Source organism: Tripterygium wilfordii, chromosome 14 (assembly GCF_013401445.1).
Source record: "Tripterygium wilfordii isolate XIE 37 chromosome 14, ASM1340144v1, whole genome shotgun sequence".
Lineage (NCBI taxonomy): Eukaryota > Viridiplantae > Streptophyta > Magnoliopsida > Celastrales > Celastraceae > Tripterygium > Tripterygium wilfordii.
In genome coordinates, this window is record NC_052245.1 from 2,548,374 (window position 1) to 2,570,631 (window position 22,258).

The 22,258-nt window shown below is 36.8% G+C and overlaps 3 protein-coding genes across 4 annotated transcripts in view; 1 reads left to right on the forward strand and 2 right to left on the reverse strand.

The window, feature by feature from the left end:
* The first annotated feature begins 240 nt into the window (after positions 1 to 240).
* LOC120015327 (zinc finger CCCH domain-containing protein 43-like) lies at positions 241 to 5,826 on the forward strand. Of its 2 annotated transcripts, XM_038867705.1 has the most exons (7): positions 241 to 962; positions 1,005 to 1,219; positions 1,486 to 1,551; positions 2,551 to 2,673; positions 2,773 to 3,048; positions 4,674 to 4,946; positions 5,483 to 5,826. In XM_038867705.1, the coding sequence occupies exons 1-7, from the start codon at positions 323 to 325 to the stop codon at positions 5,699 to 5,701; spliced, it is 1,812 nt and encodes a 603-aa protein (XP_038723633.1). In that variant the 5' UTR covers positions 241 to 322; the 3' UTR covers positions 5,702 to 5,826. The 2 variants fall into 2 exon arrangements, with proteins under 2 accessions (XP_038723633.1, XP_038723632.1); XM_038867704.1 differs by having other exon boundaries at positions 242 to 1,219.
* A 2,325-nt stretch (positions 5,827 to 8,151) lies between these two features.
* LOC120015201 (callose synthase 10-like) lies at positions 8,152 to 19,886 on the reverse strand. The gene is made up of 18 exons (XM_038867489.1): positions 19,781 to 19,886; positions 17,686 to 17,803; positions 16,004 to 16,123; positions 15,512 to 15,627; positions 15,344 to 15,427; positions 14,713 to 14,825; positions 14,296 to 14,348; positions 14,038 to 14,214; positions 13,885 to 13,932; positions 12,928 to 13,086; positions 12,583 to 12,696; positions 12,395 to 12,483; positions 12,126 to 12,284; positions 11,904 to 12,006; positions 11,264 to 11,383; positions 9,747 to 9,797; positions 9,475 to 9,657; positions 8,152 to 8,708 (listed from the first exon to the last, which is right to left on the reverse strand). The coding sequence occupies exons 1-18, from the start codon at positions 19,861 to 19,863 to the stop codon at positions 8,472 to 8,474; spliced, it is 2,127 nt and encodes a 708-aa protein (XP_038723417.1). The 5' UTR covers positions 19,864 to 19,886; the 3' UTR covers positions 8,152 to 8,471.
* Positions 19,887 to 20,000: 114 nt separating this feature from the next.
* LOC120014084 (callose synthase 10-like) overlaps positions 20,001 to 22,258 on the reverse strand; it is a 3,508-nt gene continuing 1,250 nt past the window's right edge. The window contains exons 2-7 of the mRNA XM_038866011.1: positions 21,862 to 21,959; positions 21,682 to 21,772; positions 21,431 to 21,591; positions 21,222 to 21,331; positions 20,414 to 20,548; positions 20,001 to 20,110 (exon numbers count right to left, since the gene is read on the reverse strand). Coding sequence (XP_038721939.1) covers positions 20,001 to 20,110; positions 20,414 to 20,548; positions 21,222 to 21,331; positions 21,431 to 21,591; positions 21,682 to 21,772; positions 21,862 to 21,959 — 705 coding nt within the window. The remainder of the gene's footprint in view (positions 20,111 to 20,413; positions 20,549 to 21,221; positions 21,332 to 21,430; positions 21,592 to 21,681; positions 21,773 to 21,861; positions 21,960 to 22,258) is intronic.

Below are 22,258 nucleotides of genomic sequence, written 5' to 3' on the forward strand. Positions count from 1 at the left end.
AGTCAATTATAAATAATTTATTTTTTAAAAATAACCGATGAATGAATCGATTTGACGGTCAATTCAATTTATATGATTTTTTTAACACCTCTATTCAATCATACCCTCCTTTTTTTGTTTTTGCTAAGTTACGCTTAATTATACACAAACCTAACAAATACAAATTACAAATAGAAATAGAAATAAAATTAATATACATAAGTAAAAAAATTTCACTCCATATAAACATCCTGAGTTTTATTTCCTTATGTAAACCCTTTCGTTCTCATCTAGATTTCGCATAAAATTAGGGCTTTTGAAAGTTTTGTAATGCTGCGAGACAATGGAGGACTCGGAGAAAATCATTGTGTCGAAACCCGACGACAACTCTAAATCAGGGTTTCAATACTCTGTTTCCAATTCCGGTCAAGATCCTCTTCAGTGCGATTCCGATCACGCCTCGCTCCACGAGCACCTCCAGAAGAGTTTAACTTTGAATGCTGAGCGAGAACGAGACGGAGAAGATGAAGAGAAAAAAGTGGCGGTGAACATTTCGGAGGAAGAAGAAAGGGGAGATGAAGTAGAAGAGGATGCGAAGAGCGAAGAGAGTAATGGAGATATCAAGGCAACTGCGTATGAAGAGAAAGCTGAATATGAATGGATAGGCGCAGAGGAGCCTGAGAAGAAGGCTGAATATGACTGGATAGGTGCAGCGAAGCATGAAAATCAGGATCAATATGACTGGACAGGTGCGGACGAGCCTGAGAAGAGCGTTGAATACAATTGGATTGGCACATACGAGCATGGGAATAAGGGTGAATATGGCTGGAATGGTGCAGGCGAGCAAGATAACAAGGGTGAATATGACTGGAATGGTGCAGGCGAGCATGATAACAAGGGTGAATATGGCTGGAAGGGTGCAGACGAGCATGATAACAAGGGTGAATATGGCTGGAAGGGCGCAGACGAGCATGATAACAAGGGTGAATATGGCTGGAATGGTGCAGACGAGCAGGATAACAAGGGTGAATATGGTTGGAATGGTGCAGACGAGCATGAAAATAGGGATGGGAGATATGATAGTGGCAGTTATTATGGTAGTAGTGATAATAATTATGCTAGGAAGTATTTATACCCCGTGAGGCCTGAAGCAGAAGATTGTGCCTATTATATGAGAACAGGGACTTGCAAGTTCGGATCCAATTGCAAGTTTAATCATCCTGTTATAAGGAAAAACCAGGTAACTTTTATTGACTGTGTAAACAAAGAAACCTTAAATTATGCCGTGGCTTTAATTGGTCGTGAAAATTTTATATTTCAGTTGAGAAGAATCACTTTATATCATTATGTATGTCTGGAAAATATGCTTAACTTAATGGTACATGCAAATGTCATTATGTTCTTTTGATTTTATATCAGAATTTGTTAGCTTAGAGATGGAAAAATTATGTATTTGGTGAAATTAGTATTTTATTGTTGGATTTATGAATATTTATTGTTTTGAAGGCCATTAAAGAGAAGGTGAAGGGAAGGGAAGACTTACCAGAGAACCCGGGCCAGACAGAGTGCAAGGTTATTATTCTAATGATCTTTTTAAATTTTTTTTTTCCCTCAGCTACGACTGTCAAGTTCTTTTCCCTTGTGTGGGAGTTTTTAGAGATTTATCTTGATTAATCATTATCTGCTATAAAATGTCTGAAATTTGATTGATGTATGCTGAAAGTGACTGTTGCTGCTGCCTCTGTCATAGAGCTTCAGTATGTTGATGTAGTGTTGAACTCTGTGGCTTGGCTTCAGCATGAAAATTTTCAAAATCATTTATATAAAATTGAATCAAAGTATATCCTGCTTGGGGTACAAAATACATCATCACTTTCAGGGATTATATCTGTTTGAGTGTGCTATTTCGAAAGTGGTTTGATTGTTCAATCAATTCAAGTTGACAAGATGCAACTGGTAACTGTTGACTGCAGTGTGAGGGTTCTAAATCACAATCTGATATGTGTCGTTCAACATGTTATATTTGCAAGCCATGGTAATAGTGTTCTTTTTCCCCAATACATGGATGGGATCGTAATTTTCTTAGAAGTGTTTTAACTTTTTTGGTTTCCTTCTTTCATTTTGGTTGGGGGTTTATAGGGCACACTAGTGGCTGGCTAATTGAACACAATTACATTACCTGCCTCCTATCGACCACAAATAGTCCTGAAAAATTCTGATGATTTGAGTGGAGAATCTCAATTTCATGTCTATTTGCAATGCTTATTCCCAAGGATTGGGTTTGAGTGGTAAGACGACCTGTTGACTTCATTCATTTACTCAGCTGAACTTTGAGCTCCATTGTAAACCTTTATGTCCACTGGGCTTATCTAGCAAGCACTCAGCTTCCTAGTTACTAGCACATTTTATTTCTGTATGGATGGGTTTATCTAGTTCAAAAATTCCCTTTTTCTGTTTATAATTATAATATCATCATTCTTCTAGTCATTGTCTTTCTTGTCCTGTGCAGTATGTAACAGTTTCTGTGGTGATTGTGTTTTCGTTTCTTTTTCTTTCTTGAGCCTTTCATAGTACTACCTAAGGACAGGAGGGTGTAAGTTTGGGAATGCATGTAGATTCAACCATTCAACAGTGAAAGTTCCATTGGTCAATCAAACTGAAGAACTTAATTTTCTTGGCCTGCCAATCCGACCGGTACGTCCTCTTTTTTTTAGAACCTTTCCATTGGCAGTAGATGTATCTTTTGTGGTAGCAAACTAGAAGCTAAACAGTGTTCTAATTAATCAATTACAGGGAGAGAAAGAGTGTCCATATTACATGCGTAATGGCTCCTGCAAATATGGAGCAAATTGCAGGTTTAACCATCCTGATCCTACCACTGCTGGAGGAAGTGACCCTGCTTCAGGATATGGTAATGGTCGCTCTGCAACTTTACAGAGTACCTCCCAATCCGGTGTTGCTTCGTGGCCTTCGCCAAGGACAATAAATGAGACTGCCCCCTTTGTTCCAGTGATGTTTTCACCAGCCCCGGTGGTTCCTCCCCAAAGTCCAGAATGGAATGGCTTTCAGGTAAAATTAATCACTCTTGTACTATGGAGTTTCCATTGCTACCATTTTGTGATTAACATCCTTGCTGCAATATCGTCTTGATGGCAACCATGGGGTAGGATAAAACTCGACTTTGGTCCAAGTTTCATATAGAGCTTTCAACCCAGGCTTTGGAGGCTTGGCTTGCACATAATCACGAGTTTGTGGGCCTGCAACCCTTTTTGTGGCTCACAATAATTTTGATATTTTCATAAGCAGACCATAGTAGAGCATGTCTAGGCTCTGGGGTAATAGTTGTTATAGTTAAGATAGGCTCAGAAGTGTTTGCTGGTGATTAGCTCTAACTCTAAGACATTTAGCTGGTGAATGAGCTCATACCTAGTTAAAACCTTTCAAATGATTTTAAATGCAACTCTTCAGGGTGGGTTGCTGGGGTATGTATGAGACTTGCTCCTAATCCCCTTGTTAGACCCTCCCTACCCAGGACCAGGGACACTAGGCAAAAACACCGTTAATTTTAAAGTTATTCTAATTTCTATGATACCCTGAGTACCATATGTTTTTTTTTTTCCTCATTACAAAAGAATAAAATATATTCTATAGGAACCAAGGATTGCTGCCCGATTAGAGGCAAGAGGAGAACTATATTGAGATGTTTGCTTTGTTTTTGTACTTGTCGTATGCCTAGTTGGTAATCTGAATTTTATCAGCTCTTAAGACCCAAGGTGATTGTGCCTGAACTTTGTGTCAGATTAAGCGTACAATTACATTCAACTTCGAGCTTGTTTCAATGATCTTCTTTAATGATCCAAGTTGGGCTGTGGGCAGCCCAATACAACTTTCTTTTGTTATGTGCTGTTTAATATTTAACCCATGCTCATTGATTTTTTTCAACTTTCTACTGGTCAGTGCATTTGATCCTTTACTTGATATTAAATATTATTTATTTAGCAATAGCAAGGAGATGTTTTATTTTTTGCTTGCTCAAATTTCCGGTATTTATTTATTCTTCTTTTTTAAGTTTACTGGTGAAGAATTGAATTCTTACCATTCCAAGGCTTGAATGAATTAAATGCTTAAAATAAAAAGGAATTCAATGGTTAAAAGGAAATATGATTATTTTGTTGTTAAGCGTGATGATTTCCTCCCATACGAACTAGAAGATTTAACATTTTGCATATGCTAAACTGAAACTTCATGCTGAAAGGAATTAATAGCTACTTTACATTCGTAAACTTTGTTATATTCCATGTATACTAGGAAGCTTTTTGCCTTGGGATTCATTCTTGTGACTGAATATATCAGCCCATTCTCGTGATAGCAGCCCATTCTCGTGCCTTTGATAACCATTTGATAGCCAGATTAAATAAAAAATGCCTGCTTTTGTCTGGGATTATGTACATTGATTATCTTCTTGATTTATCTGTGTATTAGAGGAGGGGTAGCCGTAGAACATGATTTAATGGAGAAAATAATTAAGAACAATGAAATCATCTGTGATACATTCCTCATTTAAGATGTTCGAATTGTAATACATTTCTCATTGCTGATGTGGATGATTATATCGTACAAAGCTGGGTGTTGAGTAGTGCTTAACTGCCTTCAAATGTTGTTCCACTGACATATTCTGTTTGTGGCTTGTAAAGGCTCCTCTATATCCACCAGAAAGGAGTATTCATCCACTTCCTGCGTATGTTATGACCAACCCTGCAACTGAGACCAATGCTTATACTCATCTTCAGAAGCCGCAGATGGTAGTCGATCAGTTCCCAGAACGACCTGGCCAATCTGAATGCACTTACTATATGAAAACTGGGGACTGTAAATTCAAAATGAACTGCAGATTTCATCATCCAAAAAGTCGTATCTCAAAATCACTTCCATGTGCTCTAAGTGACATAGGCCTGCCTCTGAGACCTGTAAGTTTGTTTTCCATTAGACTCCATTTCTTATTAAGGATGTTTAAATTCAGAAATGAAAATGTTTTTCTTCTTTAAAAGACAGTGGAATTGGCAGCTGACTGGAATCATGATGTCTTTTTAACTGTTAATCACTTTCTATTGTGTGGAATTTGAGGAACTTGTTGATGAATATGAACTAGAAAAAATGAAAACCAAAAAGCAAAAGTTAGTTTATGAATCAATATTGTGGTATCATATATTTAGTATACTTGGAACTTGTTTCAAGTAGCACTACTTCAAACATGATCATTAAGGCATCAATTAAACTTTGTTGGGAAGAAAAGCTTCTTGGGAATTACTTTTGTATTTATATAGCACAATCCATCTTGTGTTGTCAGACTAATGCATCCCTCATTTGGTATTTCCTGTTAATGATTTTAGCTTTTATTTATGACAATTGACATGTTATGATTTCGGTTGTTTAAATTTAAGTGGTGTAGGCTATTTTTATATGTTAATGGGAATACTCTTTCATCTTTGTTATTAAAATTCAGGATCAAAATATCTGTTCGCATTATAGTCGCTATGGCATTTGCAAGTTTGGCCCAGCTTGTAAATTTGACCATCCAATCCAACAGTCTTCTTCGACAGTCTCTTCTCTGGATCAGCTGCATGCCCTTAATGACTCCGTCACTGCAGGAGAGGACACAATGGCTGGCAATGGCAAAGGAAATGCAAATGGAACTTACCTTGGAGTTAGGCAGCCTGTGTAAAATTTTTGCCTTCATAGTATTTTACCTCGGTTGCGGATTTTATATATAAAATTGAAAATTAATTAACTCATACTTGCATTCTGCTACCAGCTTGACATGGAATTTTTATAGGTAGGTATTATATATTTCTCTTTGATGGTTGTAAACTTGTGGTATGCACAAGAAAGCTTGACAGAGTTTGTCTATGGATATTTTAAAGGCCTCACAGAAGGACAGACTTTCACGGTTTGTCTATCTCTCTAGTCATTTTAAAATGAAGAATATGGTTCGTGTGTCGGACATTATCTTCATCTCATTGCCTAGTCTCTTTATATCTCATTGGGAAAAGAGTTTATCAAAAAAAAATCTCATTGGGAAAAGATTGTCTTTAAGGAGGTGAAAAAATTGGATGCATGGCACATTCGAGGAGCAGAACTCAGTTTTTTAGGTGCCCTTCCTCACTAAGAGTACAGAGATCTGCTGTGTTGTGGATATTTAATGGGCAGTTTGGGCTCCCAATACACACACGAATGTCCTAATCGCTTGAGATGCTTGAAATTATGTGTATATATATATATATATATATATATATATATTCTTTCACAAGATTCTAAAATGAGGTCATAAATTTTGGGACTAAAACATTTTTTTAAATTTTTTAAAAAATATTTATATTTTGATCGATTTTACGAACCCAACAACATATTTTTTTGTTCAAAACGAAAATTAAATTCAACATAAAAAGTGCATGATAATTCTGGATCGTTGAATATAAAACAAAAGACATTTCATACACTTTTTAGGTTGCATTTGATTTTTGTTTCGAATAAAAAATATATCGTTGGGTTTGTAAAACAGATCAAAACTTTTTTAAAAAAATTTAGAAATTTTTTTTTTTGTATTTTGATCGGTCTTACGAACTCAACGACATATTTTTTGTTCGAAACAAAATTCAAATTAACATGAAAAGTGTATGATAATTCTGGACCTCTAATTGACCAATGACTGAGATTAAAATGTCATTAAAAAGTTTGGGGATCCACAGGCTCGCTACAACCCACCCGGATCAGACACCAAATCTTCTTCCTTGCCAGAACCCAGCTTGACTTCTGTAGTTCTACTTATTCATCCGGAGTTCTTCCTTACCTGGATTTGCCCAGAGTTCTTCATCGCTCCCTCAAAGCTTGCGAGCTCTCTCAAAATTGCTATTGGAACAACCTAAAGCCAAGTCTTTCTTCAGCAAGCATTCTCTGGGGAGTCTTATGGATTCGTTTTCTCAAGCTGGCGTTGTCTCTCAAGTGGTCTAAAGAAAATTTATTGTATTTTTTTACCTTGATTAATCCTTTCTTCCGTTCTGGAGCGCATAAGAAAAATTTTAAGTGTAAAGCCATGGTGAAGTGAAATTTTTCAGAAGCATAGACAGGAAAGTGTGAAACCATGGTGTGATCCAGTTGATTAGATTCTACATTGTCAATACTTGATTTTGGTATTAATAGTTGTCTTATTTCTTTTTTAAACGGAAGAAAGAATTCAAATCCTAGTCATCAAGGTGATACATCAACATCCTTACATCTATAACTAGTGGCTCGGGTGTAAGATGTCTTCTTTTAAGATTGTTATCTAGTTATATTAACATTGACTTACATTGTAACATTCATTCAATCCAGTTTTAAGTTCTAGATAGGGATGACAAAAAAAACCGATCCGAACACTATCCGCAGGGTATCCGATCCGTTTAAAACCCAAAAACCGATCCTATAGGTTTTGGAAACGGTTTTGGTTTTGGTTTTCAAACCTATCACAGTTTAGGGTCGGGTTTGATTTTTGGTATCGGGTTTAAGGTACCCGAACCGTTTAATAAAAAGATTCATTATAGTAATAATATTATAAATAATCTATAAAGAAATACTACTATGATATTAAATTATAACATGATAAAGCATATTAAAACGTATATATTTATAGAAGCATACTAATAAAACTATAAATTAGACTAATTTGAATTAAAAAATCATAATTAATATAAATCATACTCAATATTAATTTATATTAATATAATCATCAAAGAAAAAAATAAAAATATTAAAAGTTCAATGGTAAACGGTTATGAAATTGTTCCGGGTTTGAAAATTTAAATGGTTTTTTAAATGGTTTTGGAACGGTTTTGGTATAGAGTATCTTAAATGGAAACGGTTTTGATATTTACTAATTGGAAGGGTACCCGACCCGTTGCCATCCCTAGTTCTAGATTGACCTAACTATTAGTCATCAAATAGTATCAGTTCAACCATTTTAAATCACTAAATGGGAGCATTTTAACCTAAATTAGCAGAAAATTTCAAAGAAAAGTAACCAGTAGGCCTAGCCACATGAAAAGTTCTCTTGCATATGGAAGCCTGAACAGCAATTATTCGAGTATGTGTAATACGAGGAGTGTCGGGTGTCCTACTGTCCTGTCGTAAACACTAGAATTGTTCAAAGGGGGGTTAGAATTTAAAAATTACCAAGGCAAATCATGTGCAAAATTACAATTTGAAGTAGCAATTACAAATGGAGAAAAGCTCCAATTCTCTGTTATCTATGATAGGACGTGGGGGAGATAAGAACAGAGACTCCAAATATCTAACTTTTTACAACAATATGTAGATGTACAGCTACATCAAAACTCACCGACTCGAAATCAAAACATCATCATATAAAAGTACTCTTGCCTAAAGAATGTGCCTAAAATCTACGTTCTTTGCAGGGTTACAGCAGCTCATATTTCAGATAGTGAAGGGGGAAAAAAAAATCAGAGCTCAACATTTGCCTTGTTTCCAGCGAGGATAAGGGAGATTTCCAGCCCACGGCTAAATGCTTGGTTAAAGAGAAGGCGGGACTGGAAGGTAGAAATAAATGGAAACCACGACAAGAATACGATAGGGGAAAAGATAATCATACCCATCCCAGCATCATACATTCTGGCAAATTCACGCACCGAGTCCCACAAGCCAAGAGCCCAGACAAGCTTTCTCCATGATATAGCCAGCTGTTTCAACAGAATCGGGATTTGTTATGAGAATCTAAGAAAATGTCATTTAAGATGTATAAAGAGAACAGAGTTGGCTCCTGCTTCTCAGCAGCAACATCCTTCCAAAATTGCTCCTTATATACAAACCAAAGAGCCCAATCTACCCTGGATAATACATCCGATCACATAATTCAGACAAATGTTTCCAAAAATATATGAAGTGGATGTGAGGTATTGTCAGCTATTACATTTGAGGTGAAGGGCAAACCTAATGAGCGTGCTGCCAAGGTCACAGCCCACAGGTAACCACGACATGTAAAGAAAGGTGCAAGCAAGCCTATGCCGCAAAAATACATAAAATAAACAATAACTGGAGCTCCAAGATAGCTGACACAGTGACATGACATCATTTTAACCACAAAAATCTAACTGGTGCTCAAATGAGACCTGGAGCACACCCCTATCTTCTTTAGCTCATTAGCTTGGTAGAGAAGATGAGGCATGAAGAAAGGAGTAAACCTTAGATAGGTGTTAGCATCACAACTTTAGGACTATGCTATAACCAGCAAGCAGAATCATGATTAGAGGCATGATGATAAGGGTAAGCTTAGATCCGTGTTAGCATCCCATGTTAAGGACTATGCTACTACTTTGGACACTCCATTGGAAGTTCTCATGTTCTTTAGTTCAGAAACTATTAAGCAATTCATTACTCATTTCATATAATAAACTAATACACCAACTTTGCACACAAAATGGCCCCAAAAGAACCTTTGTTACTTACACATATTATGGCCCATCCAGTCGGAATAAAGGCAAGGATGCTTGCGAACAGGTCTGTAACCGACAGATCAGTAAACACAACAACAAGGCAGAGGGCTGCGACCAGCCCTAAGGATGCAACTCCTTGCATGAATCGTACCACCAACTGGAAGTCAGTGGACCATTTAGGGCTATAGGTAAAGATCTGCTAGCACCAGCGAAGAAATAAAGAACGTGAAGACCACAGAATAGCAAAACCAGTCAAATGTCAAGAGAATGGTTACCAGCACAAACCTTGAAAATCATGACAAGGCCAACCAGCACAATCCAGGAGAAGCCATAAATCTAGACATTAACATTAAATGTTAAAATAAAAAAAGCTCAAAATCATATTAACCAAAGCACATTTTATCTCACAAGTGAGGGTAAGGTCTGTGTACATCCTGTATGTCTCCGACCCCGCTCACTGCGGGAGCATTGTGCACGGGAGTTATTTACCTTTTATTATATCTCACGTAATCTTAGTCGAAAATAGGTAACTGAAAACAAATGAAATAGCCTAGATTGTTATTCAGCCATTTATCAATATATGTTGTTGCTTCAGGGCACCTAACATAAGTCAATGTTTTCGTTAAATACTATATAAAATTAGCATCCCCTAACAATGATTGTCACTATTCCACCTCCTGAATTTTCATGACTTGCCACTTGAAAAATAAACCTCTAATGAGTTGCCGACAGAGCCACTTGGATGATTACAAAGCCACTGTATATACGTAATAAGCATTAGAAGTGTTATGCATAGGGTCTCCCATAATTTCAGCAAAGGTGTGAAGCCAGAATCTATTGTAGAGCCCCTTCAATAAATCAACTTCTTTGGTATATTTTAATATCGTTTACATTTTCACAATAAACACACATGCTTGGTTAATCATGGTATTAAAATTATGTATTTTTTGACATGTTAATGAATATTTAGAACTACCAAATACTAAGGTGTTTATTTATAAACCAAACAATTAAAAGAGTTAACATTGTGAGAGTTCTACAACCTTCTCAATAGATTAACGACAAAAAAATTCTTCTTGGCCTATGCAAGAGCAACACAATGCCTAACTGGTGTAGGTTGTATGCACTTATATACCTCTCAAGGCATTGGCGTTTCCAAAACTGTGTTTATTGCTCCATGGTACACAGAACAACTCAAGAGGAAACTCGTGAAACATATGCGAAGGATGTGGAAACATCATCAACTTTGGCAATAGTATACCAGTTTCTGAAGCTTATCATTTTTTCTTAGTGGGTTAGTCCAACTTACAGTAATTTTTGGCATATCCTCGTCACATATAAAACATCTAGAATTCCAATGTTAATGAAGAGCTGCAATTGTAATGTTCCATATATGATGAAACATCTAGTTATAAAAACATGACCAGTTTACTGCTACCCCCCTCTGTTGTCAACACAAAGCTGAGGAAACAACGGAGCCCCACAGATTCACTTTATCTTGTGTGTAACTAAGCTGTTTTAGCACAATTTCCCCTTCCCAACCCAAATGATGTCCATACATGGCAGGATGAGGAAAATTGTTCTTTCTAACAGTGCCCTAAGATCTCCACAATTTAATCAATCATAGGGCTGCTTTCATAAATTTACCTAAACTTAGTGTGAATATCACTACTTGTCCATTTTCCATACAGTCGTTATCTGCCTACAGTTGTAATCTTGGGCAGGGAGTCTAAATATTTTGGCAAGTTTGGGAACACAGAAGATATGAAGGCCAAAAATCAAAAATAAGAAGAAAAAGTTACCGCAAGTGAATTCTCCTTTCCTGTGAGATGGAGTTTGTATACAATGCCATATTGAAAAATGAAGAACCTCAGGGTTAATATCGTTTCCAATACCCGACCTCTGAATGTTTGGATATGCATCTGCCAGAGAAAGATAACAACTTATGCCAAGAGAGAATACAAGAGAAGGAAACACTTCCAACTCACACAATAGCCGTCTATTAAATGAAAATAAATATAATCGAAAACAATTCAACAAACAATCTTCCATGGGAAACAAAACAGTGGGATTAGATCTGGCCTAGATCAACATATAGTTAAAAAAAGGAACACATTTTTGTAGGATTCTCTCTGGAACTAAAAGGCTATGAAAGAAGAATTTTGAATATTAAAAACTAAAATAAACCACCCTTACAAATATAAAGCATTATGAAGCATAACTTCCCCCTTTTAATACAAGGAAACCATGTGCCGCTCCATGTAATCCTTGGTACTTAGTTCAGACCCCCTCTCCCCAAGCACCAAGTTAATAGTAGGGTGTCATTGTGGTGAGTAGAACTTTGGAGAAAAGGATGTATCCAAGACAACTCAACCACCCATGGGGGCACATGATTTGCCCATTTTGATGTAAAGATAGGAGCATGTAATTAAACTAAGGTACCTGCTCTTCATCCCACCATGATTCCCAGCTGTTGTCTCCCTTCACTCCCACTCCACCTTTGTATAGGAGCCAACTGGTCCAATCATCAAAATCTTCAACCGTCCTGATCAAATCCGGATTACCATGAAACTCAGAAGTAGATCTTCTTAAAACATGCGAAAGTTGATAAATAGCGTAAAGAAAAGTTGCAGGATGCATGTTAGGAATGCAAGATTTTCTTACTTTTGCCATTCAAAACCTGAGGGATTAAAAATGTATGGTGCAAAGAGCCAGGAGATGACAAGGAACCAACTGCTAAGAGTCAGCAAAACATAAGAAACTGCACCACCGTCTGTGTACCCATATGCGATGTAAACTATAAGAAGCAGTGCCACTTCAAGCCTGCGAGGTATGACAATCGAAGATTCAAAACAGAACTGAGGATTTTGTTGAATGAAAAGTGTCAATTTATTAAAACAGAACTAAGACCATTTCGTAAAGCTATCACTCACGCTTTGATGAAATGACTCCTTGAGTAAAGCCGGTAATTTTCAGCGAATTTGATGTGACGGACTACAAAGCCTCGACCAGTGGCTCTGTACTGTTATTGAAGATATAAAATACATAAACATGTGAACATTAGATTCCACAAAGTAAATTTCATAAGTTACAAAACAAGAACGAAGAAAAGAAAACATACTTTTGCACCTCCATGAAGAATAGTACGCCCAAAATAATGAGTTCTAGTTCCCAACGAGAATGTGAAGAATACAGAACACAACTGAAGTTGCATGGTAATAAAACTGAAAACAGCCTGCAAACAATAAATACAAGAAAACGTATCATAAAACAAAATGAGTAACCTGAGGGCAAAAGTAATTAGAAAGTATGACTCAATGAAACATCAAAAAAGTTATCATCAACGTCAAGAGGCAAATTTTCAAAAATGTACCAAGAAAAATCTACACTTCGTCAACAAAACAAGCTAAAATTTTATAAAGACGAATCCTTGTGAACATCACAGCTGAGAATTAAGAGAATCAACCTTCAACAATCCCAGCTCAAGTATAAATCCCATTATCATGGGGACGGCAGTGAAGATTCCAATCTGGACCAAGAATTGTGCATTAAGAGCCGCATTCAAAGCTGTGTTACCCGACATTTTCGCTTCACGTGAGATTGCACGATCAACTCCAGAGAAAGCCTGAAAAGGTTGACAGCATATTTGACCAAACATTACCACTTTTAAGGAGTAAAGGAGATTTACTACAGTTAGAAACACATGCCCATTGCTTGGCATAGGCCCCTTAACTTAAAAACATTTTGTAACCATGACGTAACAATATACATATCAATACAGGATCTGAAATTTGCTTTCATAAGGCATCAAAACAAGATGTCTGTTTAGTGAATTTAACTAAATCTGTCCATAATATGTGGTGTTAATATTAGTTATTTTGCCGTTCAACCCAATAAGTTAACTTGTTGGGTCGGGGCATTTCAAATCTTTTATACATATTCTAATTTCTAACATTCCCCCTCACGTGTGAGTTGGGCAATCCGAAGGCCAAACACGTGCACAACAAATGAGGACCAACACTAGGGCTACTCAATCTCACACAAAGCCCACACTTGGGGCAACAACAAATGGTGGGTTTAAATTGCAGAAGCTAAAGTTTTCAAAACCTTTTGCTCCGATACCATGTTGCTATTAGTTACCTTGCCTTCCACCCAATAAGTTAACTTGTTGGGTTTGGACATTTTATATCATTTATACGTATTCTAACACCTGAGAAATACATAGTGGTGTCATGGATGATTATTTTACAAGTGCCACATTCAAAATATAAACTAGTCCACGAAATTCGGATAATCACATCAATTCACAATGATTGCCTTTCAGACCAATAATCATTCTTTTGTGCGAGTGGGCATAACAGAATAAAAAGTTAAGATAATAGGGTGAAGAAAACCCAAGAAGAGAACACTAAAACCAGCTTACCAAGTAAGCTCTTCCATACAAGAATATGTATACAGTGAGGACTGTCATCTGCATTAGAGAAAGAATCTTGTCAGATATTTCCAGAAACTAGCTAGCAAAGTAATAAAACACGTAAATGATACAGAGGAAGGTAATAGGTGTAGTAAATAATACCATTGTGCAAACATAATGACCAACAGTTGTGAAATAGAAAGAAAGCATTCTGAAGAAGTCAAATAGCTGACCAATCCTGTACACATCCCTACTTAGGACTTGCTCTCCATTTCCTCCAGACACTTTTCCTTCAAACAGCGCAATCTGGTTCAACCCCACATCTCTTCCTTTCCCAACCTACAGAAGCTCTCCACCAATACATAAGATATAGATATACATTTGCAAGATAAGAGACAAAAATAAATTAGAATATAAAACCTGAATATATTCGTGGTGGGTAATATTCCCTTGCCTCAATGTGGAGTTGAATCCTGGAGCATATTTAATGTTAGTTTCACAAAATCAGCCAGCAAGAGCACATAAATATGGTCAACAGCAAAGAGAGGGGTAACTGTCGATGTGAAGAAGAAAAACTAAAACAAACAGTAGTCAGAGCTTCTCCTAATGAATTAGTATGTTAGACGCATTGCAAATGAATTAGAATGATTATCCCAAAGTGCAATATAAAATATCCACGTTACGTATACAGCAGAGGTCAAGCTGTGTCTGAAAACCTTAGGCCTTACTGCCTAATCTGACAGAAGGCAAAGCATCCAACAAACAAACTAAACTTAGAAAAGCATTACAGTACATAAAGAAAAGGCGACTTTTCTGATTGAAATTATCCTTGCATACCGGCAAATATATCTTCGCTAATGTTGATAACGCGTGATGCCTTGCTAATGCCACCTCGAGTTATATGAAATACTCTATCAAACACATCCGGATGCCCATAGTGCATGCGGACTCTGCAAGAAAAAAGGAAACAGAATTAGTTGAAGCCGAGATTTATTCATTATAAACAATATAAGATAATCATAAACCAAAGTAAATAAAAGTCATAAATCTGTAAAATCATAACGATCTATCCTTCCAAGCTTGGTCATAATGAGTTTATCGTTGTCATCAGAAACTTCATTCTATCTGACATTGTGTTTTGGGAGCAATAAGACAGCTCAAAGAAATGAAGGCATTCCCATTGACATTCAAAACATGAGGATATCTTTGCCACACTGACTACTCAACAAAGACAATCCAGCATCAGTTACTAAATGCCCAGGGACAAAAATACTAATCCACATGCGATAGAAGGGTAAAACAGCAATAAAGATAGAAATCATGCAATATACGTATCCTACTAAAATAATCAGTATACTACTTTCACAGGTTCACAAACAATGATCTCGTATCCTTTTCAAAAAGAAACACAGATAAATAATGCCACATTTGCAATTTTAAGGAATGAAACAAGGCGTATTTTACTCACTTAAGGGGCTTTGCCAAGACGCGCTGGCCCAATGTGACAAAACTAGTCTCTTGATTGGACATAAACCAAGCTAAAGATGAGACACTGCATGTATTCATCCAACACTAGGTAAGATATTCATCATATCAACAAAATCAAGGTAGAACGTGTCTTGAGGAACTGTCAAACCTTCCAGTAAAAACATGCTCCCTAACACCAAGAATAGTGGGAGGTCGAATGCCATGATCTCCATGAAATTCTTCAAGAAGATTTCTCATTTTCATTGCCTCCTCGAGATAATTGTCCTACAGAACAGGACCAGGGCATAACTATCAATTTATTTTACTTGCACACCTTTTTTTGTGTGGAAGTAATTCTAAGAAGCATGACATCTCTAAGCAAAAGAGAGAATTGGTCAACCACTTCCCTGAAAATGTACTACCCAATTTGGACAAACAGTAAGCACATAGGGAAACAGAAAGACTGACTTCAATGGAATACGCACGCTGATCTCTTCAAAGAAATATAGAAAGACTGTAGGAAAGGAGTTATATCTTTTTATTGTAAAATAAGTTCTATTAAAAGTAAAACTAAAAAGACGAACCAAGCAGGTACAAATTTAGAACAAATTGTAGGAAAAAAAGATTACTGAAAAACTACAAAATCAAAATAAAATATAACCTGATTCATGTCAATAGTTTGAACGGCTTCCCCACGCGTGAAGACTATGGCATGGTTTTGGTTCTCAGGCTTTCCTTCTCCAAGCTTGGGATCTCCAGGAAGTTTAATAGAATATACTTCCTACGTATAGATGAAAAAAACAAATATGTTAAATCTATGATTGCAAGGCTCTAAACTAAGATCTAATATGTTTTATCTAGTAGAGCAAGATTGGGAAAGAAAACATAGATACCAATAGAAAGTGTACACAAATACACAATGTAAGCGCCACCATGCAAATTAGTAAAATCTTTTGTGACACTGGCACAAACCTTGCAACAATGAAAGGACAGAGTGTACAATAAAACATAAAGGCATACTCTATGACAAAGAATCCAAATCATAAGACCAGATACAAAAAAAAAAAAAAAAAGAAGTTGATATTCAAGTATAATATCCAACATATATGCAAAAACTGAAATACCAATTCTATACGAAATGAAAAGAATAAACAAATCCCAAGATGGCATTTCAATTCCAAAAGGCATATACAACTCAGTCCAAGATCCCTGAATTTCAATGACATTTAAGTTATAAAAGGACTTCATGGGACCAAGGGGAGTGCGGGAGAGCTAATGTCTTCGCGATCTACAAATTTCTATTAGGAATATTACCCCAAAATTCGAACTATTATGTCAAGATTTTTTGGGATACAATCACCTGGGAAGTGGAATCATTATTTGACTTTCTACAAGCATTCTGGAGTGCGACATTGTCCTTCATTGAAAAGCGAGACTTTACAAGACAAAGCATGCCTTAAGATATCTTACAATCACATAGTAAATTATCAATGCCGATTTGAGAGCACGCAGTCCATGAAAACAAAAAAATAGCTCTCACTGAGGATTTCTAGATGTGCGGGTGTCGGTGTTGTCCTTATTTCTTCATCATTTCTTCTAGGCATGGGGTAGTGGGAGGAAAAACTGGGTTGAAACATAGCTTATACAACACAAGGTAAATCTATTTGAAGGAACAAGATAGATATTACAGGTCCTTGGTATAACATCGGAGCACATATGCACTCAAGAATGACTCATACAACAAAGCTGCAGAATACGCCACTAGCATCAATCTAATACGTACTAATCACAATACAAAAGCCAAATGGATTCTAGGTTAGTACAATACAACTGTGTTGTCCGTAGCTGTCCAATCAGTAGCAACTAATGCTTCAGAAAATAAAATGGAAAAATATACATTGATGTAGGAAAAATCAAATACAGACGTACAAAATTGAAGAAGGGATAAGAATGATAGTCTCTGGGTTCAATAAACAGTCAAAAAAACCATACAATTGAAAGGAATGCTGACTTGCAAAGATTCTTAAGAGTAATTAAATTCAGCACTCCTGGGTAATCCTAATTCAATCAGAACTCACTCGCCTTCTCAAAAAAATCTCGACTCCCAAAACTAATGGACTATTAAATTTTACACACCAAGAGATTATCTTAACAAAACATAAAATCACCCCTAAACCAAGATAAAAAGGACTACTAGGTCACAAACAAAGCATAACTTTAGAACCTTTTGATCTCTTTGAATTTTTAGATTCTTAAATCTTATTATCAGCATTAAGCAGCCTATCCATGATGGGAAACAAAAATCTAGGTAGAGTAATTGAGTCAACATAACTGATATCATACCTGATCCTTTCCGTGAATATCAGCTTTGACAAGCTTTGAGTAAAATTCCTTGGAAATATTTCCATCAGCTGCACCACTCTCCTCCACATGAATAAAAGCAACTCGAAGCGCCTCGTTCCTATAGAAGACATATTTATATATTCATTTAATAGTGTGCTCTGGATTTACAGACGTTAAAAACTATATGCACCAGTGTTCAAATAATAAGCATAAGTGAAGAAATTGCCTCTTGAAAGCGGGGAGGCTAACTCTCATTAAAAGCACACTATCTAATCTTCCTGTGTACATGATGTCTACTCTTCCCATCCCTTCCTCTATTGCAGGGAGAATAGAATCAATTATGTGCAGATTTTTGTGGGGGTGATTCTGTCGAGAATAGGAAGATTCACTTGGTGAATTGGAAGTGTGTGAAGCTCCCTAAAGAGGTTGGAGGCCTTGGAATTAAGTGCTTGGTCACTTTTAACAAGGCGCTATTGGGCAAATGGCTATGGAGATTTGCCATCAATGAAGATCACTTGTGGAGGAAAGTTATTGCCTGCAAGTATGGCACGGACATCAATGGCTGGACTACAAAGCAGAACAATGCTCCATATGGCTGCAGTATGTGGAGGACAATAAGGAAAGGTTGGGATGATTGGTTTGCTCTAACTCACTTCCAAGCTGGTAGAGGCAACTCAATCAGTTTTTGGAATGACCTTTGGGCAGGAGATGCATCTTTCAGGAATTCTTTCCCTAACCTTTACACTTTAGCTTGCATGAAAGAGGCTTGCATAAGCCAACTAGTTCAATCGTAAGCTGGAGGAACCTCTTGGAATATCAACTTTATCCGCGAGGCGCAAGATTGGGAAGTCGATATGTTCACAATGTTCTGGAGCAGTGTTTATAGTGCTAAAATCACCCTTACTATTGATGACAGAATATGCTGGAAGGCATCAGAAAACAATCTCTTCTCTATAAGTTCCTTTTACAAGGAACTTCTAAGAGATAAGCTGCACTTGGGATTCTCTCATTTTCCTTGGCTGTGGCTCTGGAAGTCTAAAGCCCCCCCCTAAATGTGTTTTCTTCTGCTGGGAGGTCATATGGGGTAGAATTCTAACTTTGGACAATCTGCAAAGGAGAGGTTTTATACTCGTGAACAGGTACTGCCTTTGTAAAGTAGATATGGAATCAATTAACCATCTCCTATTGCACTGTCCATGGTCTGCCAAAATTTGGACCAATGCTCTGAGGATGTTGGGCCTTTCTTGGGTGCCTAGTGCTTCAATGGACAAGGAATTGATGGCTTGGATGGCTACAGGCAGGGACAAACAGCATAGAAAGTTCATTCAATTGATGCCAATGTCTATAATGTGGATGCTTTGCCTGGAGAGGAATAGCAGAATTTCAACGACCAGGAATCCTCCATAGACTCATTCATAGGCAGCTGGTTTGAGTATCTTAGATTTTGGGGCTCTTCTTTCTCTTGGAGTATTTTTGATAATCTGAATATGTCCCCCTTGTAATCTGTTTGGGTTGCCCCCCTTGGTGCTTGAATAAAAAAAAATTCCATTAAAAAAAATAATTAAATTAACACTCCAAGTGTTCAAAAATCAGGTTCTCGGTTAACGGCAGTGGTGTGTGTGCAATTAAACGTTTTTGTGCTTGCATTTGTTAATAGAAAAGGCCAGGGAATTGTTGATTGCGAAATTCCATGCAGTGCCTTTGATAGCAAGATCAAGCAGTTGTTAGGTGGGATTCTGTTCTGAATGGGTGGGTCATTGCGGTGACTATCATGGTCTCATGTTCTAATTCTCAAATGTGTGACCTCCTGGTACTACTAGGTGTTGGTGTCGAGTTGCTGCACTTGACATTTCAATTATGAACATACAAAGAAAATCTTCTAAAGCAAGATCAATTGCTCAATCTCGTCCACAATGATACTTTTAAGCCCTGTGATTATTCCCTCTTTATCATTTAAACCTTGTGCTCCACAAAGCAAATTTTCAATGACACTCATGGTTTGACCTCACAAAGGATCAATAATTGCAAATCATGGAAATTGGAAACAGTAATCACATAAGGAGAGAGGAGTGTTGGGGTGGAACCAAAGTTATACCTCTGCAACAAAAGAGCAATATCAGCAGCTTCTGGCGCCTTACGTTGCTTTTTGTTGCCCATAAATTTGACAAGAAACCACATAAGTAAACTTCAAATCCGCTTGTAGCCCTCGATTCCCGTGACAACGAAAAAACCTTGAGTTGTGGGGAAGTCGGATCGACTGGAATCATCCCTAATAAAATCAGATTGAATGTGTGAGTCTATCAAAACCCTGGCCGTTAGAAATAATAATTTTCATAGAAAATGGAAAAACAAATACCTCCCAACGACCTCCTTTCTAGAAAACTCTGTAGCATTAATGCCCTTCTATAATACATCATACCACGTACTAGATCACCATGAAAGGAGTATATCAGATTAGATTATACGGAAAAATAAATTTTCGACTTGTAAATTCATAAAAAATAACAAAAATGGTTGAACGAGTAAAAGTGAGATATCAGAGACTATTTCACAAGAAACTAAAGTCTTAATAAAGGTATGGAAGCCCTAAAAATGCAAGCTTTGAGAAAACTTCCTGGACTTTGCAGAGCATCAAGCATTAGAGAGTCAGAGACTACAATATTATGATATAAGTGCAGAAATAATACAATGCAATAGAATCATGACATCAACAGCATGCAATTCTAACCGGTTCTTGCTAGCGTCTGCCCACGATAAGATGCCCAAAACCGAAGCTCCAAAGAATCAATTGAGTTGTTTTGAAGATCTACATCCCCGATGGAATCACCTCTTCCAATTCGTTCTAAAAAGTTTTCCCATTCATCTGAAGAAACATTGTCCCCATATCCATGAAACAGCATTAGAAGTAGCGTTAAAAATAACTTTTTTAAAAAACAAAACTTTAACAAGAAGTAAATTAAGCTAATAATAAAAAAACATAAAAATAATAAATAGAACTTTTACTACACCCATGTTGTTTGTAAGAACTAAGCAAATAACAATAATAAGAAAAATATAAATTATTGTGGTGCATAGAAGTCCTATCACACCCAAAGGTACAAGGCACATGTCCAAGCACAGTGAGGTGCTGAATTAAATTTTTAAAAAATAATCATAATAAAAGTAAGCAATATCCACAACATTTTTTTTTTAACAGATACATTATTCAAAACAAATAATTTGGAAGATACATTATCCAGAACATAAAAGGAGATCAGGGATAAAGTGATATTATGATTAAAAATCTACTAAGGTAATGATGTTTGCCCATATATTTTCAGGTTCACAACAAATAGGTTGATAACAAGAAATGCGCAGCAAAATTGCGAACGATTAACATACTTAATGAAGCTGACATGGCTGACGTTATCAAACGCCTTTAGGTGTATAAGCCTTACAAAATTCACTATCTCGACGTTACAAAAATCAGATGCAACATAAATGATAAACCTCGAAGAAAGGAAGAAGAACGGAACTTTTAAAAATAAAGATTATACCTGGAAAAATTTTCTGAAGATAGAAAAGTGTAGATACCCCGTCCTCATTTTCAACCCGCAACTCAGACAAACTATAAAGTACAGTCTCACTGTAGTATGGAGTGAAGACACTGTTCAAGCACAGAACATGCACGAAAAAAATAATAAGGATAAGACAAACACATTAAGCCCTCAAAAAGCAAAGTCCTCCATATGAAATTTCTTTATACCAGAAGGGCATCATTTCGCAAACTGGCTTCGCTGGAGGCATGTCCATAAATAAAGAGTTTGTAAAGAACTCCAATCTTCTTCTAGCTTCTAGATTTTTTGGAATATTATCTGCCGAGTCCTTCACAGTCAGAAGAAGGTGCAACCGCTTCACCTGATCCTTCTGCAACAGAAGCAAGACCGCAAATAATAAAATGCACCAAGAGAGCCAGCCACGATGGGAGGGTTAACACATTCCGTCAATGTTACTTACAATTTCGGGATCCTTGGGCCATTCTATTTGAGAAAATAAACGCCCTTCATTTCTCGCTCTCGCTAAGATGTTCCATGTATCAAGCTGCTCCCTGAAGCATTAGATTATAAGCAGAATATCAAATTTCCACCAGACCACAAGCAATTTTAGTAAGCAGTAAATGTATAGCTAACAATATACCTTAAATCAGTGGACAGCAGATCATGCGTAACAACCTCATACAGCTCATATACAGCTTTTGCGGCACCTTTTGCAAGTTCAGGTGTTTCATTTCGTATCTAATAAAAGCATTTTGAAGTTATCAATAAAATTAGCCCTATATTTCCACCACTTAACACGTCTTCACAAACGAAAGTTAGCAACATCATCAAAGTATCAATCACCCTTCAAACAAGCCATCAAGGCATCTCACTTACCCTATTTCCTATATAACAAACAAAAACCTCTCACCACATCATTTAAGGTTGAATTCCTTGTTTTAGCTTCAAAAAGAAGCAGAGAAGAGAATATCAAATCTGAATGGCCCAGTCAAAGCACTCATAAAAGGCATTAAAGGACAACATGGAAACAACTAGTC